The following is a 19,223-nucleotide window of genomic DNA, read 5'->3' on the forward strand; positions in this document are numbered from 1 at the left end:
CTGACCAGGAACTGGATGGGGAGACAGAAAGAGTGCAAATGAACATTACAGGGAGAGAGTACGAGTAGAAAGGAGTACGAGTAGAAAGAGTGCGGGATTCGGACTGTCGGAATCTAACTTCCCGCTGAGCAAATTAAATTTTGAATACTAGAAAATAACTAGTATTTCGGATGGAGGCAACAGGTACCTATGCACTTGCATAACCCCTGGACGTCTTGTGAGGTTTTCTACTGCATGATTATTGCACATCTGCTCCATAACCGTGAGTTTTAACCAACCTTGATTGGATGCAGGTGCTAATTGGTGAAAGTGCTAAACTTTAGCACCAACTCCTCAAAAAATGAGTGCTAATAGGTGGGCTAAAGTTTAGCTGAGATTTAAAATTTTTAGCAAAGGTATGAGTGCTAATAGGTGCTAAAGTTTAACACTCAACTTTAGCTCCTCCAAACAGGTCTTAGATTGGCACAAACATACAACGACGGGACACAAGATCTAAATGATGGTGAATGTCTGCTGCGAGTCTCTATACCTCGTCATCACCCATGTTCCTTGATTGCATCGTCTCATCAAATGCCGAGTTGCGCTCCTCTCTTAGATCTTCTCATTCTCCTGCCATTGTTCCCCTCTTTGAGGTTTCCTTCCCTCAAATGGTGTTGGCGGCTCGCCATTTGGATCCGTGCTCACCATTTGGATCCAGGATATGCTCCAAAGATGATGCAAATTACATGCCATCTTCCGTCAAATCCGACTTTGAGCTTTACGGTGGCATGCTAACTGGAGTATAGCTGCTCAGAGGTGGCATTGTTTGGTGATAAGTGATGTGCGTCTGTTAAGAGAAGTAACCCTTGGCCTCTAACTTTGTGCGGTGTCTTTTATTACGTACGTTGTTGTGAGAACTTTGGTTGTAAAACTGCTGAATCTCGAGTCTGCAAGAAGCTCCTCCATTGAGGTTAGGTGGGATTCTATTCCCCGTTCTAATAAAAAAACAAAACAAATGAGACTAGCATTCAGACATGGCTGGAGTCTGCCGATTGATGAACCTGAGTTTTGGAGGATATGCTCCAAATAAGTGTGCCACATATCTAGTCCTTTTCTCTTGTGTGGTGTAGGCTTCTTCGAATTCATGCCGTCTGCACACACATCAAAGAAAGTAGCATATGCAAGGGCATAACCGAATGAAACAAAAACTTCGTTTTACAAGTCCCGGCCCACTCTAAGAATCAGCTCAAATACTCTACGGACAGAGCCCTAGCATTCAGCAACAGCCAACAGCAAGCACCTTCTTCACTCCACGTCCGATTGCAAGATGGAGCGAGCTAGCTGCTAGCAAGCCATTTAATTAATTCGCATTGATTTGGTATACCTTCCATATTGGTAGGCACTTAGGCATGGTAGGAACATGTCATTCAGGTCAGATGTAGCTTGATGCTTCATGTAATCATTTTGTAACCTTAGTTAAAGCAGGGATTATAGTCATGTAAGCTCTTCTTTTTTTTTGGCAAATTTCAAATCTAATGGTGAATTTGAAGATATTTAAAAGATATTTTATTAAGCTTTTGTGGTATTAAAAAAATCAGTGTTGTTGGATCACCCAAACTTCAAAAAGCCAAGATTCGCCACCGTGTGGACCCATACAATACTAAAATGTTTATTTATGAAAAAAACTAAAAGGAAAACCAACCGTGTGTTTGGTTGAGAGAAGGGGTCCAACCTGGATGGGTCGGACCCTTTTTTGGAGTGTTTGGATGGAGCCAGCAGGGGATGGAGCGGATCCAAGAAGGGAATATTCGGTGAAGATGGGGGTTGGCTCCGTCCGCCAAAATCTGGCGGACGAGTCCGCTCCGCTCCGCTTGACGGTTGTGCCTCTCTCCGTCTCTCTGCCCCATCTCTCTCCCGTCTCTCTGTCGCCGGCCAAGAGAAGAGGAGGGTGCCGGTGCTGGCCAGGAAGAGGAGGGAGCCTGCGTCGGCGGCGGCCAGGGCGGAGAAGGGCACCGGCGGCGGAGGCATCGCGGAGGAGGGCGCCGGCGGCGGAGGCCATGGCGGCGGCCGGCGGGAGGGTTGGGCCGTGGTCGGCCGGCTCGAGGAGGCGGCGGATGGGGCCGGTGGGCCGAGCGCGCGGCGGCGGCCGCACGCAGATCCGGCCGCGGCCGGCGAGAGGGTGGGGCCGTGGTCGGCCGGCTCGAGGAGGCGGCGGATGGGGCCGGTGGGCCGAGCGCGCGGCGGCGGCCGCACGCAGATCCGGCTGCGGCCGGCGAGAGGGTGGGGCCGTGGTCGGCCGGCTCGACGAGGAGGCGGATGGGGCCGGTGGGCCGAGCGCGCGGCGGTGGCCGCACGCAGATCCGGCCGCGGCCGGCGAGAAGGCGGGGCCGGTGGGCGAGGTGGACGCCGGCGGGCCGAGTGAGCCGCGGCGGCACGCGTAGATCCGGCGGCGGGGGCTATGGCGGCGGCCGGCGGGAAGGTCGGGCGCATGGAAGACCGGAGGAAGAGGATAAAGGAGAAGAAAAAGTTAAAAAAAAGAGAGGGGGATGACATGTGGGTCTATTTCTTACACATGGGGCCCAGTGAATAGTGGTATAACGGTATCTAACGTCATCCGTTCTCTGTATTTTTGACTCCACCAACCAAACAAAAAACTAGAACCAACCCAACCCCAAATTAAAAAATAAACCAAACATAGTAGAAGTTGGAGTCATCTCCAAAACAAGGAATGGAACCAACCCAACCCACCGCGTCCCGGAACCAAACACACCGCAAGAGCCCTAGGACATTTCACCAGTTTTTCTTGGGGTCGTTACTTTCCTTTTGTCTGACGCGACCGATGATGATGCTTCCACGGCCCACGGCGGCTATCTATTGTGTGCTAACGAAACCTGGATGCGTAGGCAATGGCGCTACTGATTTGACCAGTAAAAGTACAAGTGGACTTGTTCGACTGTTAGTTTGTTCCGCGATTCCAACCACTCCGGATTAACCATCTTTTTTACTCCCATTTGCCGTTGATTGATTATAGATAATCTATATTGGTCTGTGTTGCAGGAGATATTATTAGGAGTCACACGTGTTGATTGATTATATAGATCCGTGTCGTAGGAGATATTAGAAGTCACATGTGACTGACAGCCAAACCGTCATTTTTTATTGCTTGAACAATTATTCGAATTTTTAAAAAATTGTTCCGTATTTAGAAAAAATCTATAAAAATTTATTCAAGCGTGATTTTATTTTGAAGATTTATCGCAATAAACACAGCCGGTGTTGCGGTCCACACTGCACGGAGGCATCGATCTCGCCCGTCCATTCCCGATCCGGCGGCGGAGGATGCGTGAGGAGGAACGCGCAGGGCATTGGTGGGCTGGGCTGGGCCCCACTGCCTGCCTATCGCCCTCAAGGCCTCAACTACATCCCAGCGGCAGCGGCTGGTCGATTCGATTCCCGAGGGAGACCGCCGGCGCCGCCGACCCACCCGACCCGACCCCTCCCTACCTCGCTGACCTCCGCCGTCGCCGGAGGCGAAGCGACCGCAAAGTAACCCGCCCCTCCTCCTACCCCTTCCCTCCCTCCCCCCTCCGCCGTTTCGGTCTGTAGGTATCGGCTGGGTGCCGCGCCGGTCGTTCTGGGGCCGCGCGGCCTGGATTGTCTCTGCCACCGGCGGCGGCGGCGAGACCCCCCCTTATCGTATTTCCCGGCGGGTGGGGTGGGGTGGGGTTCCGGTCGTTCCGGCCGGCCACCGGCGGCGGACTTGATTTTGGTGAGGTTGTTGCGGACGATGCGGTAGCGCCCCTGTTTATTTCCCCCAACGTTTTAATTCACCTGGTCCTTGGGGTGGTGTGCGGTAGGGCGTTCCGAATTGGTCCTGTCCGTGGTGGGGGTAGTGCCGGTTCTTGCCCGGAGTTGTGGTGCCTTCGACTTTTGTACCGCTAGGATGTCTAACCGGGGTCCGGGGGTTGATTCTGCCGGTATACAAAGTGGTGGCACTGCTCCCGCATCACTCTCGGCTCTCGAGCACGATTTCATCCGAGGTTCGGCGTATGGTTGCAATAGTTTCCTTCTTGACGGGTTGAACGCATCCGCTTTCTAGCGCGCTCGTTGGTCTCGTTTCGGATTGTGGGCCACGTTTATTTATATATATATAGCCTGCTGAATTCGGAGTTGTGGCATCAGTCGATAGACCTAGGGATGGTGTGATGCGTACTGATTTTGAAAAATGCTGCTGCTTGTTATCATCTTTGGTGGGACTCGTTGGGTTTTGGAACTGCGAAGTGTCCAGGGTTCTTGTATTCTGGACATTCAGATTTTCGGTATTGGCTCCTTACATCAGTAGTTTATCTCAAACTGAAAAACTGCTGTACCATCATGTTCTGGATATGTTTTCCTATGCCCGATACTAGGATGTTATGTCCTTTGGTGGCTTATCTATTGTATGGAAGCATTTATTTTTGAATGATGATGAAAACTTCATGAGACATTATTTTGTTTTCCTTATTGTAGGGAGGCTGCAGAAGAATTAGGTGGTGAAATCACTCAGAGAACTGTGCAATAGTTTCAATGGCTGCTACCAAGCTTCAGGCCTTTTGGAACCATCCCGCTGGCCCCAAAACCAGTTAGTCCTTTCTTGGGATTTAATCTCTCTCTCACTCGCCTCCTTTGTGGACAATGAACAACGGCATTTCCCATTTTTCTTAATCATGGTTGTCACCTTTATTTTGGTCCTGCACAATGACAAGATATATATAATGACTGGCCTGTACCTGTACCTATTCCCATATTTCCAATCATGCCCGTTATGTATTACTGGTAGTATTTGATATCAAACATATGAACTTACTATTACACTGGACTCTAGTGGCAAATGTAATGTGCTTTTGTACTGGAAAAGTGCAAAAGCTTGTCCCAGCAAAAATGGCCCATACTTATTTGCATTCATTTGATAATGTGATGCTTAGTGCACCTTACAGGTTACCCATACAGCCTCAGCCTGTGACTTTGATCTGACCATCATTGTAGTTCATTTCTGGGCGCCAACGTTCAAATGGGGTATCAGCATTGCCAACATTGCTGACTTTGCTAAGCCACCTGAAAAGATATCTTATCCTCAGCAAATTGGTACGTTCAAGTTACCCAATTGGTTTAAGATGGCATGGCCTTTGGTTTACCATGCATTCTTGTGTAATTCCGGTACACTAACTCTTTTGCACGGTGTTCAGCTGTTACTTGTACTGGACTCATTTGGTCAAGGTACAGCTTGGTTATCAAACCGGTAAGTCATCAATATCTGGTACATACATGGTGATTTGGCTGTATGTTATCAAGTAACTTTTAACTTGGCCTTTCTTGCAACAAATATATTCTTTCTTCTATTCTTCTATTAGTATTCTGATGATGTATTTTCTATATTGCTCCTTGAAATGAGTGTTTATGTCTCACTTGTTGAGCTCCCCTGGACTCTCATCTCAGAAGAACAATCTGGTTTTATTCTTGTTAAAATTAGCTGAAATTTCATTAGCGAAGTTCTGCACATTTTTAAAAAAGAAAAAACTGGGTTTGTAGTATTGTCCTTTCATGTTGTTTCCCTTTTATATTGCTGCTCACCTAGTAGCCATAGAATGTTAATTGTTGCTCATCTGATTGCTATGGATTACTGTATTGTTGCAGAAAAACTGGAACCTTTTCAGCGTTAATGTTGCAATGGCTGGTACGGGCCTGTATCAACTTTCGCGGAAGATAAGGTTTGTCCCAAAGCTAAGCCATCAAGTTTCTTCCTGTTCTTGTTGTGTAGGGTGAGATGACATGGTTTATTTGACAATCTCCTTTGCAGGCAAGATTACTTGTCTGGTGAGAAGGAAGCTGCTCCACAACTGGAAGCATAATGACAACAACAGACCAGAATACCTTGCTATATGTTCCAGTTTCCCGGGAGGCTGGGACTGCAAGGGTCTCTTTCAATCCAGGACATGAATCTTTTGCTTTATGTTTTCTCGTTCTAAAGTCATGAGCAGATTAATGTGAAAATTTTCTGCCAAAAATGACCCATGAAGCCATGCATTTGTGCACCTGTGGGAAAAAAACCCATGCAAATACATGTTTATATGTTTTGTTTTTGTTCAGTTAATCTTATTTGGGATTTCGAAATCGTTTGCTAAGCTGGTTGATCATAACCCAGGGTTCATAGACGTCTGTATCCTTCACAGTGTGGAGATGCTCTTTTTGTTATGATCATAATGAAGCTCAATTGTTGTCCCTGGACATTATTTTTTTGTGCAGGTAGTGATTGTAGAAATTAGTCCCTCGGATCCTCCATATTTCGGTTGCAAAATTTGGCGCAACTTGTGTCATTCGGTATGGATCGTCAGCCGGTCATTTTAATTGTAGGTTCTGATGGACTATGGATAAAAGTTTCCACCCCTCCCACTATAACACATGTGTTTTATATTCGGGTTGGCTAGGTGGGGCGTTCTAACTTGGTACCAGAGCCGAGGTCCTGGGTTCGATCTCTCCCGGCCACGCATTTCCGCTGTGCGATTTCCCTGGCTGCGTTCGCTGAGACCGAAGTGCTAAGACTAGATAGGTGGCACAACCCCGCGGCTGTGATGGTGCACCAGGCAGGTGGCACAACCCCGCGGCTGTGATGGACTATGGATAAAAGCCTCCACCTCTCACACTATAAAACCTGGGTTTTATGGTCGGGTTAGCTAGGTGGGGCGCGCTAACATGGTACCAGAGCCGAGGTCCCGGGTTCGAACCCACCCGGCCACGCATTTCCGCTGCGCGATTTCCCTTGCGCCTCTCGTGTGCTGAGACCTGTTGCGGGCTACGCCGGGCTCGCATGCCGTAGGAGGAATAATGGACTATGGATAAAAACTCCCACCCCTCCCACTATAAAACCTGAATTTTATGGTCGGGTTGGCTAGGTAGGACGACTTGGGTTTTATAGTTGGGTTGGCTACTAACAGGTTCAGCAGATTGTCCGGCTGGGCATGATGAGTTGCCCGACATTCGCCGCTCCAGGAGATATGCACAGTTCTTTCTGCTCTGATTCTACGCCTTATCCCAGGGCACATGCAGTTCCTGTGACCCAGCAAGACCGGTGACACAAAGGGATGAGCATATGCGTGCAGCTCCAGAAAGCATGGCACAAGAGAAGAGACCGAGTTGGCATGCGTACCTACATCCGGGGGGGGGGGGGGGGGGGGGGGTTCGTTGCCCCGTGATCCCAGGCATGTAAATCACTGGACCTGCAGTAACCCAATTCCTGGCCGGAGCTCTTGTTTGTTCGTGCAGAAGTAACACGTGCGGCCCCGGTAATTCTGCTCGCAGCATAGTGATGAGCCTGTTACCGGAGGATCCATGGGACAGCATCAATCAACAGAAGAACGTGCATTCCTTTCCAAAAAAAAAACGCACCTGCACCCTATGATGCCTTAGCAAATCTTAAGACTGATGAAGTCACCTCGCTATCAACGAGCATGTAACACAACACGGAAAGAAATTGCCACATTAATTGAACACACGATAAACTTGCTCACATGGGCTAGTGATAGAATTTTCAAAATTTTGTTGGATTCACGCAGTTCGTGAAGTTACCAGCTTGAACCCAAGAAGTTGAAATTGAATTGGGGCTCGCATACAGTGCTCACACCCACTCTTTTTTCACATGTCGCCTCCATAGCTATGGAGCAGCACCGCATGCAGTTCCTGTGATGAAGAAGCCAGCAGCACAAGCCACTCAACACATAAGCCATTTCCCCGGGTTCTCAGCTGCCAAGCAAGCTTCCCTCCTGCACGGCTCTGCGAGCAGTTGCGCAGGGGGGCGCGTTTCCGTGGCACCTCGAGCAACTTGACGATACTCTCATGGGTTCCACGTGATCTCCCCGGGGGGATAAATAGGGGCTCAACAGCCTGATTGGCAGTGCACGTCACCCGGCTCTACGCTGCAGCTTTCTCTGATGATGGCTCTGATGATCCAGCATTGAGTGATCTTACCTGCAGACAAGATAAAAGTTCTGTAAGTGTGACTCTTTTATTTAGGCATGTATGCATCCAGCATTGAGCATGATGCATTCTTGCTTCCAGGACGAGCTAGAATCGAGCAGTTTCATGATTTTAGTTTTGTACAACAGATTGCATCCGGCAAGCAATGTAATGTTTATTATTTCAGAAAGGGAACAGTATCAAAGCAACACTGCGTACAGCCTTGAGAAAAACTGATCAGCTATGATGCAGAGAGAAACTAGCAAAAACTCAAAGAGTAAAATAGTAGACAAAATAACCTCAATATGCAGATATCTTACTGAAATTTCTACCAGAATATTATGCTCACTATGAACAGGCTTTTAATCTTAAAAGTTTAAACAGATATTTCTTTTCCTCAGCAGGTAACAATTAAAGAGTAGAAGCAGAGGAATTGTATCTTCTCAGCTGTAAAATGTGGAAGCTCAAGATTGCTGAGGGTGGACCATGGATCAAGAGTGGGAACAGTAATATTGGAAGAGAAACATGGGAATTTGATCAAAATTATGGATCAAATGAAGAGAAGGAAGCTGTTGACTCTGCACGGGAAGAATTCCAGAAGAACAGGTTCCGAATGAGACACAGCTCTGATATCTTGGCTCGCATGCAGGTAAGATGCAGGCCTGAGTAAGATGACTGCAGAGCTAGATATTCAGTAGTATCAGATCCCCAACTGAACACACAAATTTTTACACCAAACTCACTTATATTATCAACAAGAACTGATTTGTAGGCTAGTGGGTGGTAAAGGGCCTTGGAATTTGGCCCAGAGAATCTAATGGCCGGGCCTTAAAAGGGCCGGGCTATAATCCTATACAATTTTGAGCTAAAAAATTTAAGGGTCATGTTGGGCTGTGAAGAGGCCATTAGGGCCATGGCCCATTACCACCCCGGAATATGCATTTGTCAACTGTGAGATCAGCCAATGGAACTAGTACTGGTTAAGTAAATTGCAAATGAACCAGTACAACAATTTAGTATCTTAAATACAATCCTTTTTTGTGCAGTTAGCGAAGGAGAACAACTTCAGCTTTGATCTACAGAAAGCAGAAGATGAAACTCCTGCTGATATTAATCCAAATACAGTATCAGAGAAACTGAGGAAAGCACTCAGTTACTTCTCATCAATACAAGCACATGATGGGCATTGGCCAGGGGATTTTCCAGGACCACTATTTACTACAGCAACCATGGTAAAGATAAATCGTGAACTTTTATTTCCTTGAAATTATGATCCAGTTTGAAACACCATGGTGACAATGCTGTGTACTGCAGATTATAGTTCTATATGTCACAGAGTCATTAGGTATTACACTATCTTTGGAACACCGTAAGGAGATTCGTCGTTACCTGTATAACCGTCAGGTAAGCTACAGAATTGCCAGGAAACTACAAATAATTTAAAGAAACTCCTGGAAAATTTCATCAAGATTTGAACAAGTGTTTAAATTAATGTTGTGAACCAGAACATAGATGGAGGATGGGGCTTACATGCAGAAGGTGAAAGCTCTATGCTCAGCACAGCTCTCAACTACACTGCTCTGAGGCTACTAGGCGAGAGTGTTGATGATGGACCAGATATGTCCATGCCTAGAGCAAGAAAATGGGTACATGACCATGGTGGTGCAACAATGATTCCAATCTTGGGAAAAGTCTGGCTCTCGGTACAAATCCTCTCAGTTGAATCTTCATAATTGTAACTCACTTGTTTCCAGAAGGAATTTAACTCTTATTAAAAATTGCACTTAATCTATCTCAAGTGAAGCAAGGCTTGAAATTTAATAATTTAATAGCATACAGATATCATATGATTACCAATACAATCATTGAGCTACCGAAAGCATTTCTGAATGGAAAATGAGACTTTCAAGAGCATCAAAATAGTTTTTGAACTACGATATCAGTTGAAAGAAATATTGTGATAAATAAATATACCAACAACTAGCTATGCAAAACCCACCTACCTTTACCCTTTACTGTAACTGCATACCTGATATTGCAGGTGCTTGGAGTTTTTGAATGGTCAGGTGTAAATCCCATCCCTCCAGAACTGTTTCTTCTTCCATCATTGGTTCCAATTCAACCAGGTAGTCCCCTCCCCCTCTCCTGGTATATAGTTATATTTATTATTTAGAACCAACTGCTTGGTTTTTTGATCAATGTGACCTCAAAACTTTCTTTATTGATATTTTCTAAGATCAAGATTCCTAGCAGCGACTTGAGCCAAAAATCAAGAGCTACCACTACCTCCAAAAAAATAAGATCTTGACACGTAATATAATAAGTTATCACTATTACTGATAACAAAGCTCAAATTAAATTTATTTCTTCAGTATTAGGAAAATTAAGGAACTGAGCATAGCTCACTTAGGTGTACATCTCTACCATTAGGTTCGAGTCCTCTTTGACTCAAATTCGGGTGTCAATTTCTTCTTATTGTTAAATGTTACCTCGTTCCTCCTAGGTTTGTCAAGTTTTTGCTCAGTATTAGGAAAATAATTCTGTTAGATCTTTTACATGCTAATATTGAGTTATTTTGATACTTTATGATAATATTGCAGCATATATGGCAGTTACTTAAGGGCCAACTCGATCTCATCACTGGTGTATTTTCCTTCCAAATGTAGGACGTTTGTGGAGTCACTTCAGAATGGCTTTCATTCCCATGTCCTATTTATATGGCAAGAAATTTGTCGGCCCCATAACAAAATTAGTTATGTCATTAAGGGAAGAACTACATATTCATCCATATAAAAAGATTGACTGGAAGCAAGCACGCAAATTATGTGCAAAGGTCTGTCTGTCAAACATCTAACACATATATGCAAGCATTCTATATAGTTTCAGATTGATGTACTCGGTATTTATATATAAATAAATTGTGTAGATGATTTCTTTTTATATGTACCAGTCTAGACTGTCAGACATTTAACATTTTTGTATGTGCTTGCAAATAGCCACATCCTTTTTGTATGTAGATATCATGTTATTTCCCAATACAAACACATCAGATAAATCAAGTCCCTGTAACTAGAATCTGCTAATATGTCAGTATATTTCTTTTTTTCATCAATTTCTTTTTTAGAATTGGTGAAAAAGTTCCAAATGAAATGCAGGAAGATGTGTATAATCCACATACATGGCTACAGGAGTGCCTATCTGACTGCCTTTACAGTTTTGGTGAACCTTTCCTCACACGGTGGCCAGTTTCCTACATGAGAAAGAAAGCCCTCCAACAAATCGCTGAGTTCTTGAAATATGAAGATGAGAACTCTCAGTACATCTGCATAGGTGCTGCACAGAAGGTAAGACTTTTATGTCGCCTAAAACGAGGAACTCGCAGCAACTAACTTCAGACATAGAAGCGGAAACAAGCCCAAGTTGTGAATAGTAATAGTGACTGATTTTGTGTATATATATAGTCAGTCAGCCACCACTCACTTCTTAGTAATGCACGGTACAAAGAAGTGGTACAACAAAAACTTAGGAAATATTTATTTGCATGAATGGACACATCAAATTCTAGCTGGTGCTAATGAATATTGCACACGTTCTTACAAAGAGTAAACATTACAGGCATTATCCATGTTGTGCTGTTGGATTGAAAATCCTAATTCAGATTCATTCAAGCGCCATTTGGCTAGGGTAGCGGATTTCCTGTGGGTTGGTGAAGATGGCATGAAAGTGCGGGTAATTGAATATTTCTCTAGAGCCCTATTTTTATTTACAATACAATATCCCAGCAGTTTATGCAGTCTGTCAATCTGCAACACCACCACGTGCTCAAAATTGATGTTTATGTATCATTGTTTTTCCAAAGGTCTGTGCTGGTCAATTATGGGACGTTGCTTTCGCAGTTCAAGCGATATTAGTGTGTAATATTGCAGAAGAATATAAAAATACCCTGAAGAAAGCGAATGATTTTATAAAAGCTTCCCAGGTATTATTGTCCAGAATTGTAGTTCTATCAGTTGTATTTCTATAAACTTACTTGCTTAACTCTACTGACTTAAATTTTAAGATCATGGACAATCCTTCTGGTGACTTCAGCAGAAAGTACCGTCACATATCTAAAGGAGGGTGGGCCTTCCAGGTTGCAGATCAGGGGTGGCAAGTTTCAGATTGCACAGCTGAAGCTCTTAAGGTTCAATATCTGCCACCAGTGTTCTTACAGTTCGCCATAACATTTCCAGACACAAAACATACATGGAAAACAAGAAACCTATTAACAAAAAGTGATATTTTTTTTCTCATGTTTCAGGCCTTGTTACTGCTGTCAAAGTTTTCACCAGAAATTGCAGGTGATCAGATCGAAACATGTCGCCTACATGATGCAGTGAACTTACTATTATCCTTACAGGCATGAAACTACTTTACTTTGCATCCCGTATGCTATTAGACAGGTTCAAGATATTGAAGTGATTTTGTTTCATCGTAGAGTTGTGAATCAAAAGTCAAAACAGTTCTACATACTTCTATCTCCACAACAGTACCCTTTTTTTAAGCGTCCACACCCTTCCCCGCGTTTTCTCCTCAACGAAAACAAAACAGCTCTAGCTGCTGTTAATTACCATTAAGCAATGTAAGTGACAATAAAAACTAATGTAGTATGCAAATGCAGTGACGCAAAATTTCCGCTTTAGCTAATGATTATGGTACACTCAAAAAAAATATGCAAACAGTCTATATGGATATTTTGAACAGCATACTGTACAGAAAACAAAAGGCAAAGCTCAATTTCCAGACACATCCAAATGAGAAATGTTTGTCCATCAGTTTTAGCATATGAAAATATAGACGCTGAGTTCAGTAACAGCATAATGGTCGAAATGTATGCCAAGAAAAGCAGTGGGGTAACCAGATTTGACCACTGAATTGATACAGAACCCAAATGGTGGCTATGGAACTTGGGAACTAGCTCGCACGTATCCTTGGATGGAGGTATGTTCCTGGTTTCTGCTTGATTTGTTAACTAAGTCTGCGCACAATCATTGCATTGTAATAGCATATATATTGTATTTCCTATTGTTTGGTTTAGGATGTTAGGTATTCAGTGCTATTCTGATCACAAGATATCTGAAAGCAATTATGTTGGGTCAGAATTTCTTGCTTTGGGGACATTGTAAATGAACTATAGCAGCTTTGGTGTTTATTCGCAGATCACGAGGGCTTTAGGAACAATAGGACTATTTTGCAGTGAAGGCGCATGTACATTTATTTGTCATCCCTAAAGAACTTTTAAGTTCCACATTCACGGTTAAGCTATATGAAAAGGAGTAAAGATGGTAATGAGAAGTCCAAGATGAAAGAAAGAAAAACATAAATACCATGGAGGCATGCAGCTAAATAACCAACATTTCAAGTATGAATTGATACAACGGTACATTGCCAAAAAAACAATTATGGCCAAATGTAAAGGACATAAATTTTAAGGAAATTTACCTGGCATCTCATGTGCAAAAAATATAATTTTCTTAAGGTGTCTAGTATTGCAGAGCCTAAATAATCTCGTAGAGTATTGAATAATGAGGATTTGGATCTTTTTCATGGCAGATTTTCAACATGACAGAAATATATGCAGACATCATGGTGGAGCATCAGTAAGAATTTACAACCTTTCTTAGCTATTACTCTCCGATGACTGAAATTCCATGCATACAAAATGCAGGTACGTCGAGTGTACCTCATCAGTCATCCAAGCGCTTGTACTATTTCATGAGAGGTGCCCTGGGCATCGGAAAGATGAAATTGATCAATGTATTAGGAGAGCTACAGAATTCATTGAGAAGTTACAGAATGATGATGGCTCATGGTCAGTACCCCTAAAACATGACCAGAGAAAATAGGAATTCTTAATTAATATCAATTTTAAAGAGCTACTGAGCAGTAAGAAGCAAAGGATAAAGGTTTAAAATTTACACATTACTTTGGAGTTCTGAGACTGTAAAACCTAGATCTACGAAACAGTATCCCCAGGACAACCCAGCAGAACTAAATTACCTAGTCCCAAAACAGCCTGGTCTTCAGCGAGATGACAATTAAGTCACAAACTTGCCACAAGTTGCAGAATTCAATAAATACACTTATGCAGATGTTAAAATAGCAAGGTCTTACTACTGTCGTACTGCATAAATACAAATTCACAAGAATTGGTTGCTAACCACATTATAAAAGTCGCAATGTTTAATATAGAAAATCAAATAAAATGTTGATGATAAAATAAAACAATGTCATGTTGTGCTTTAAAACGTTGTTACAACCAATACAAAATTGAGAAACAGATAATCATTGACCTGCTTTACAGGTTTGGATCTTGGGGTATTTGTTTCACATATGGTACATGGTTTGCTATAGAGGGTCTATTGGCCGTTGGACAGAGTTATGGTAACAGCACCCGCATTAGGAAGGCCTGTAAGTTCCTGTTGTCAAAGCAGCTATGCAATGGTGGATGGGGTGAGAGTCATCTTTCGTCCAGAACCAAGGTAATCATTTGTGGAATGCTTTGTTACATATATGGACTGTAACTTTCCACATTTTGAGTGAGCAATACATCCAGACAATGAAAACATGCTCTGTTCCTGTTACAATTTTACTTCAAAAATGTTACAAACAAGAACTGTTTTTTCTATTATCTTTTACCAGTGTAACTTAATTAGGAACACCAATTATCAATATCAAACGTAGCTATCAGGCTTATTTGGAGAAACTGAAACAATCAATGCAAAAGGTGAACTATATCCTTATATCCAGAAAATATGCATGCAATTGCATGGCAACAGGACCATGATTGGTAATACATCTTTCCATTAATTTCATGTGTACCTTTGATAATTGAAAATGAAAAAATAACACTGAAGTTTTGCTGGTTAGAGGCAGTATAGATCTTTTCCTCACGCAAAAAAGGGAGAGAAGCTGTTAGCATTTGCTTTAAGAAAGATTACTGTGACCGATATTTACGATGAAGATTTATTTTCTTTAGTATTGTCTTGCATTACTGCAACTCAATTCAAGAGACTGAGTGCATATTCAAAATACAAACAGGCATACACGAATCTGGATGGGGAGAAGTCACATATAGTGAACACTGCATGGGCAATGTTGGCACTCATGAAAGCTGGACAGGTGATGACTTATTTAAAAGTACGATAGATCTAATCGGCAACCAGGGCAGCACATATTTGATCCAAAATAATTCAATCAATCTGTAGTATTTTTTTTGATGGTAATCAATCTGTAGTATTAACTTAAACGTTCAGATCTAGTTCATTATTTGAAAGTGTTTCAACGTTTCTTCTAAGTTCAGGTGGAAAGAGATCCTGCTCCACTGCACAAAGCAGCAAGACTTATCATGAGCATGCAGCTGGGCAATGGTGACTTTCCACAGGAGGTACTATACTGCATTATGAGTTACAACTAAGTTTAAGTCTTGAATTTCCATGTTATTTACTCACAGTTCAAGTGATAGAATCCATAACATAAATTTGGAACCTTCAGTATGATATTTGCAATGCAGTTCCTTTATTTTCCCTTTTCTCTGTTCTAGGATTGCCCCACTTCTAGTATCCATGTAAATCACCTCCATCCAAAGATCCACTGTTGTTCAGCAGTAATTTATTAACAATTTGGTTGTTTTTGTGCTGCAGGAAATGATTGGAAGTTTCTTGAAAAATGGCCCCTTATGCTACATGGCTTATCGCAACATATTTCCTATATGGGCTCTTGGAGAGTACCAGAAATTAGTCATCCAGTGTGACCTCCAACGGCCAACATTCTAGCTGACAACAAGCATCTGCTGGCAGTTCTACTTGGCAAAATTTAGCAAGCATGGTGCCATGTTATTTCTTGAAACCAATGGCAGGTTTTATGTGCCTTCAAGTAAAAAGAAAAGACAAATAGCAGAGTGTAATTACGGTGGGGTGAATATATAGAGATAGAACAAAATTCTACATTTTGTAATTTGAATTTTTTGTAATTGTTAGAGTTCCTGAAAATTGTAAATTCGTTTTAGGTCTCATGTGCAAGAGAAACACAAAAAAGCAACAGCATTTCCATATTTATTTGAATTCCAAAAGGTATACATTGTTGGTAACGCACTAAATTAATCATCGTAGTTCAGATGAATTGTGTCCAGTAGCTTATCCAATCAAACACACCATGTTATAGATTAATTTCACAGCAGACCCTTTTTTTCTCTGCGACAAAATTGTGTGTTACATTCTTGGGACAGAGTACTATACAAGATTATTATCAACAAATAAGCCCATTGATGGTTAATACCTCACATGTTAGTGAAGAAGTCATGTCCATATTCGAGTATCATAGTTGCGATTACAAATCTTCTCAAATCTTCTCATAGATAATAACATAACCAACATTGTAATATCAACACACGACTCGCAGAAATTGCAATTAAAAGCAGTATTTTGTCTAGTGAACTACCTGGAGCATAGATAGCCTTTCAGACAACACTGAAATGTAGCTGTTTGGTATGGGGTGGGGTTTAGGACACGCACCACAGATCTCTTGGAGGCGGGCAGATCGACAAGCTGCTTGCGCTCCGCATTCCCATTTCTCTAAACGGCTTTCCAGTTCAGATTCCTCCTCCTCTACTATCTCTCGAGTCTCGACACAGTAGAGTAGAATGCAGGCGGCTCCCGTCCTTGTTTGAGGCTTATTCCATCCAAAAACTAGAAACTTTCGAATCGTCAGCTTTGTTCTGCGTTGTGGGAAGGAAGCAAATTCAATGGCTGAGGCACTCGTACCTTCGCCGCCGTCCGGCCCATCGGCGGCATGCTGCGCCGGCGGCGCCTGTCATCTGGTCTCCCCGGCTCCCCCACCTCTTGCGTATAATTGGGCACAGTTTTTTTTTTCTCTTTTCGTCAGGCAATCTCAACGCGAGGTTCAGCCGTCAAAGGTCAACCTAGTGCATCCGTCTCTTTTAAAATCGAAAACATCTTAGCCCATTTTCAGTGACAGTATTATAAGAGTGTCGTGAACATTAAATTTGATAATATATACTAATAGTATGAGGAGAGAGAAAAAAGAAATGTCATAAAATATGAGAGGAGTGTCATCACCATGACCCTTCACTGGCACGATTCTTAAGATTCCAGTCTAGGTAATTGTGTCGATGACACTCCCACTAAGACTGGCCTTATGATTCACTTCAAGTGGAAAAAAATGTTGGTCCAAAAGAATAATTGTGTGATTTAAATCTTGTGTCCGCAGAAACAAAAATCGGCAATGAGACGGCTTAGACCTAGTCTTGTTTGCGTTGTCGTTTATTTCCTTGTTTGTGTGTGTATTTTTTCCGTGTTTCTCTAATTTTAGTTCTTTGTGCTCTTGTGTTGGTCAAATTCTATTTAGCCATATTAAGATTATGGTTGTAACTGTTTTTCTCTTAATAAAAACGTGCTCAGATAGATAGCGAAAAATAGCTTAAAGCTAGCCCCTAACACCCCGTTCGACTGACTGGGCTAAAAAATATGGTTGGCGCCAAACCAGCCCAACTAGAATCAGCTTGCTCCCAACCATCTGAACAAGTCTAAGGCCCTGTTTGGGGGAGCTTCATGCAACTTCGGCTACTCCAACCAACTGGAAAAGCTAGAAGCTCCCCCAAACGGGGTTGCTTCTCCCACCAGCGAAAAACTCCAAAAGCCAACATTACACTGCAAGCCGAGAAGATCGTCAGGACGTGCTTCCCGAGCTTTTGGCCTCTGCCTCCTTTCTCCCCTCCGCGCAAAAGCAAGTGATCACCGCACTCACCTGCCGACCTCCACCCTGCCTCCCCCTCTCCGCCGGCCACGCCTAGGCCCCTCGCCGCCCGCCGCCCCCTGAGTCCTCCCTCGCTGGCCTCCGCCATGGTCTCCCCCCCTCACCAGCACTGCCCCGAGCTCCTCCGAGGGGGCACGCTGCCCCTGAGTTCCTTCCCTCGATAGTCGCCGCCGCCCCGAGCTCCCTCCCTTGACGGCCGACGGTCGGCACCCCTCGAGCTCCCTCCTTCGACGACCTCCGCCTCCCCGAGCTCTCTCCCACGACGTCGATGGCCGGCGCCGCCCCAAGCTCCCTCCTTCACTCCGGCCCTCAGATCTGCGGCTACACCTTCCCTTCCCGACGGCCGGCGCCGCCCCTCACCTCCTCTCCGCGCCGGCCGACGTCGCCCTCCCATCCCCTCCGCGCCGGTCGCCGCTGCCCCTCTTAGCTTCGTGCGCGCCCGCCGCCGCCCCTCCTCGCGGCTCGCGGAGCTCGCCCCGCCACCGCCACTCCCATCCTCGTCGGCCGCCATCGCCCCTCCTCGCGGCTCGCGGAGCTCGCCGCGCCGCTGTCCCTCCTCTCCGCTCGCGGAGCTCCCTACGCCACCTCCCCTCCCCTCCGCATCCAAAAGCTCCATTGGAGAAGCTTCCCCAAACAGACACTGCTAGTTTTTCCCAAAAGCTGATTCCTACACCAGCGAGATGTGCTTCTCCAGGAATCGCTTTTGGAGAAGCTGTCGCTCCCCCAAACAGGACCTAAAACTTGAAAAAAAACTACCATAGCGTACAAGTGGAATAAACTATTAAAATAAAAAAATTTGACTTAAAAGAGCGAATATATGGTGAAAATAAACTGGATGAAGCTAATTTTGCACCATGTAAATTCACTTCGTGTGAAGATGAGAATCAGAGTCATGAGATCAAGCAGTGCTACCGTGTTTTAATCTTAACATGACATCCTTAATTATCATTTTACCTTGATCTTGCCACCGAAATGACCATTCCTTCCTTCACGAATTTTATATCCACCATTAGTGACACCACATTGTATTTTTGCAAAAAGATCACAATGCGTGAGATAACATAAAACAATGAGAAGTACACAAATTAGGAAATAGATTTCATCTATCCATATATGTTGTGTTATTTATAAGGTAACTAAATATACATCACATACAAACGCGCGCACACACACACTAGTTTGAGAATGTAGTTGGTGGCATCTCTACCTTGCACCTCCTCCATGAGGTCTCTCCTCTAGACGCAATACTCAAGAGGTATCCCAAAAATCTGTCTTATAAAGATTTCACTATGAATATTGTAATAAAACACTAACCCCTTTATAGGTCATAACCAGAAACTTGTTAGGTTGTATCTGTGCCTTTATTATGGTATTCATAGTGTCATAAGGCCAGTCTCAGTGAAAATTTTATGGGCACAGATACATAGACTGAGAACTAGGTA

The 19,223-nt window shown here is 43.7% G+C and overlaps 2 protein-coding genes and 1 long non-coding RNA gene across 5 annotated transcripts; 2 read left to right on the forward strand and 1 right to left on the reverse strand.

Moving 5' to 3' along the window:
* The first annotated feature begins 3,422 nt into the window (after positions 1-3,422).
* On the forward strand, positions 3,423-6,248 carry LOC120711795 (mitochondrial pyruvate carrier 4-like). The gene is made up of 6 exons (XM_039997439.1): positions 3,423-3,525; positions 4,490-4,600; positions 5,005-5,103; positions 5,205-5,257; positions 5,653-5,726; positions 5,816-6,248. Exons 2-6 carry the CDS (start codon positions 4,546-4,548, stop codon positions 5,865-5,867), a joined length of 333 nt encoding a protein of 110 aa, XP_039853373.1. The 5' UTR covers positions 3,423-3,525; positions 4,490-4,545; the 3' UTR covers positions 5,868-6,248.
* Positions 6,249-7,494: 1,246 nt separating this feature from the next.
* On the reverse strand, positions 7,495-16,925 carry LOC120711797. Of its 3 annotated transcripts, XR_005690486.1 has the most exons (6): positions 16,770-16,925; positions 16,521-16,694; positions 13,623-13,734; positions 11,147-11,301; positions 9,998-10,113; positions 7,495-7,980 (listed from the first exon to the last, which is right to left on the reverse strand). It is a non-coding gene; the product is annotated as an uncharacterized LOC120711797 (long non-coding RNA). The 3 variants fall into 3 exon arrangements; XR_005690484.1 differs by having other exon boundaries at positions 7,516-7,980; positions 11,147-13,734; XR_005690485.1 differs by having other exon boundaries at positions 7,516-7,980; positions 11,147-13,734; positions 16,447-16,694.
* On the forward strand, positions 7,977-16,082 carry LOC120711796 (cycloartenol Synthase-like). The gene is made up of 18 exons (XM_039997440.1): positions 7,977-8,617; positions 9,015-9,200; positions 9,283-9,372; positions 9,474-9,671; positions 10,010-10,094; positions 10,635-10,801; positions 11,124-11,312; positions 11,584-11,697; positions 11,828-11,947; positions 12,029-12,151; positions 12,269-12,367; positions 12,892-12,948; positions 13,561-13,607; positions 13,676-13,819; positions 14,312-14,489; positions 15,049-15,129; positions 15,311-15,394; positions 15,651-16,082. The coding sequence occupies exons 1-18, from the start codon at positions 8,423-8,425 to the stop codon at positions 15,780-15,782; spliced, it is 2,289 nt and encodes a 762-aa protein (XP_039853374.1). The 5' UTR covers positions 7,977-8,422; the 3' UTR covers positions 15,783-16,082.
* Positions 16,926-19,223: the final 2,298 nt, after the last annotated feature.

This window comes from Panicum virgatum, chromosome 6K (assembly GCF_016808335.1).
Source record: "Panicum virgatum strain AP13 chromosome 6K, P.virgatum_v5, whole genome shotgun sequence".
NCBI classification, from domain to species: Eukaryota; Viridiplantae; Streptophyta; class Magnoliopsida; order Poales; family Poaceae; genus Panicum; species Panicum virgatum.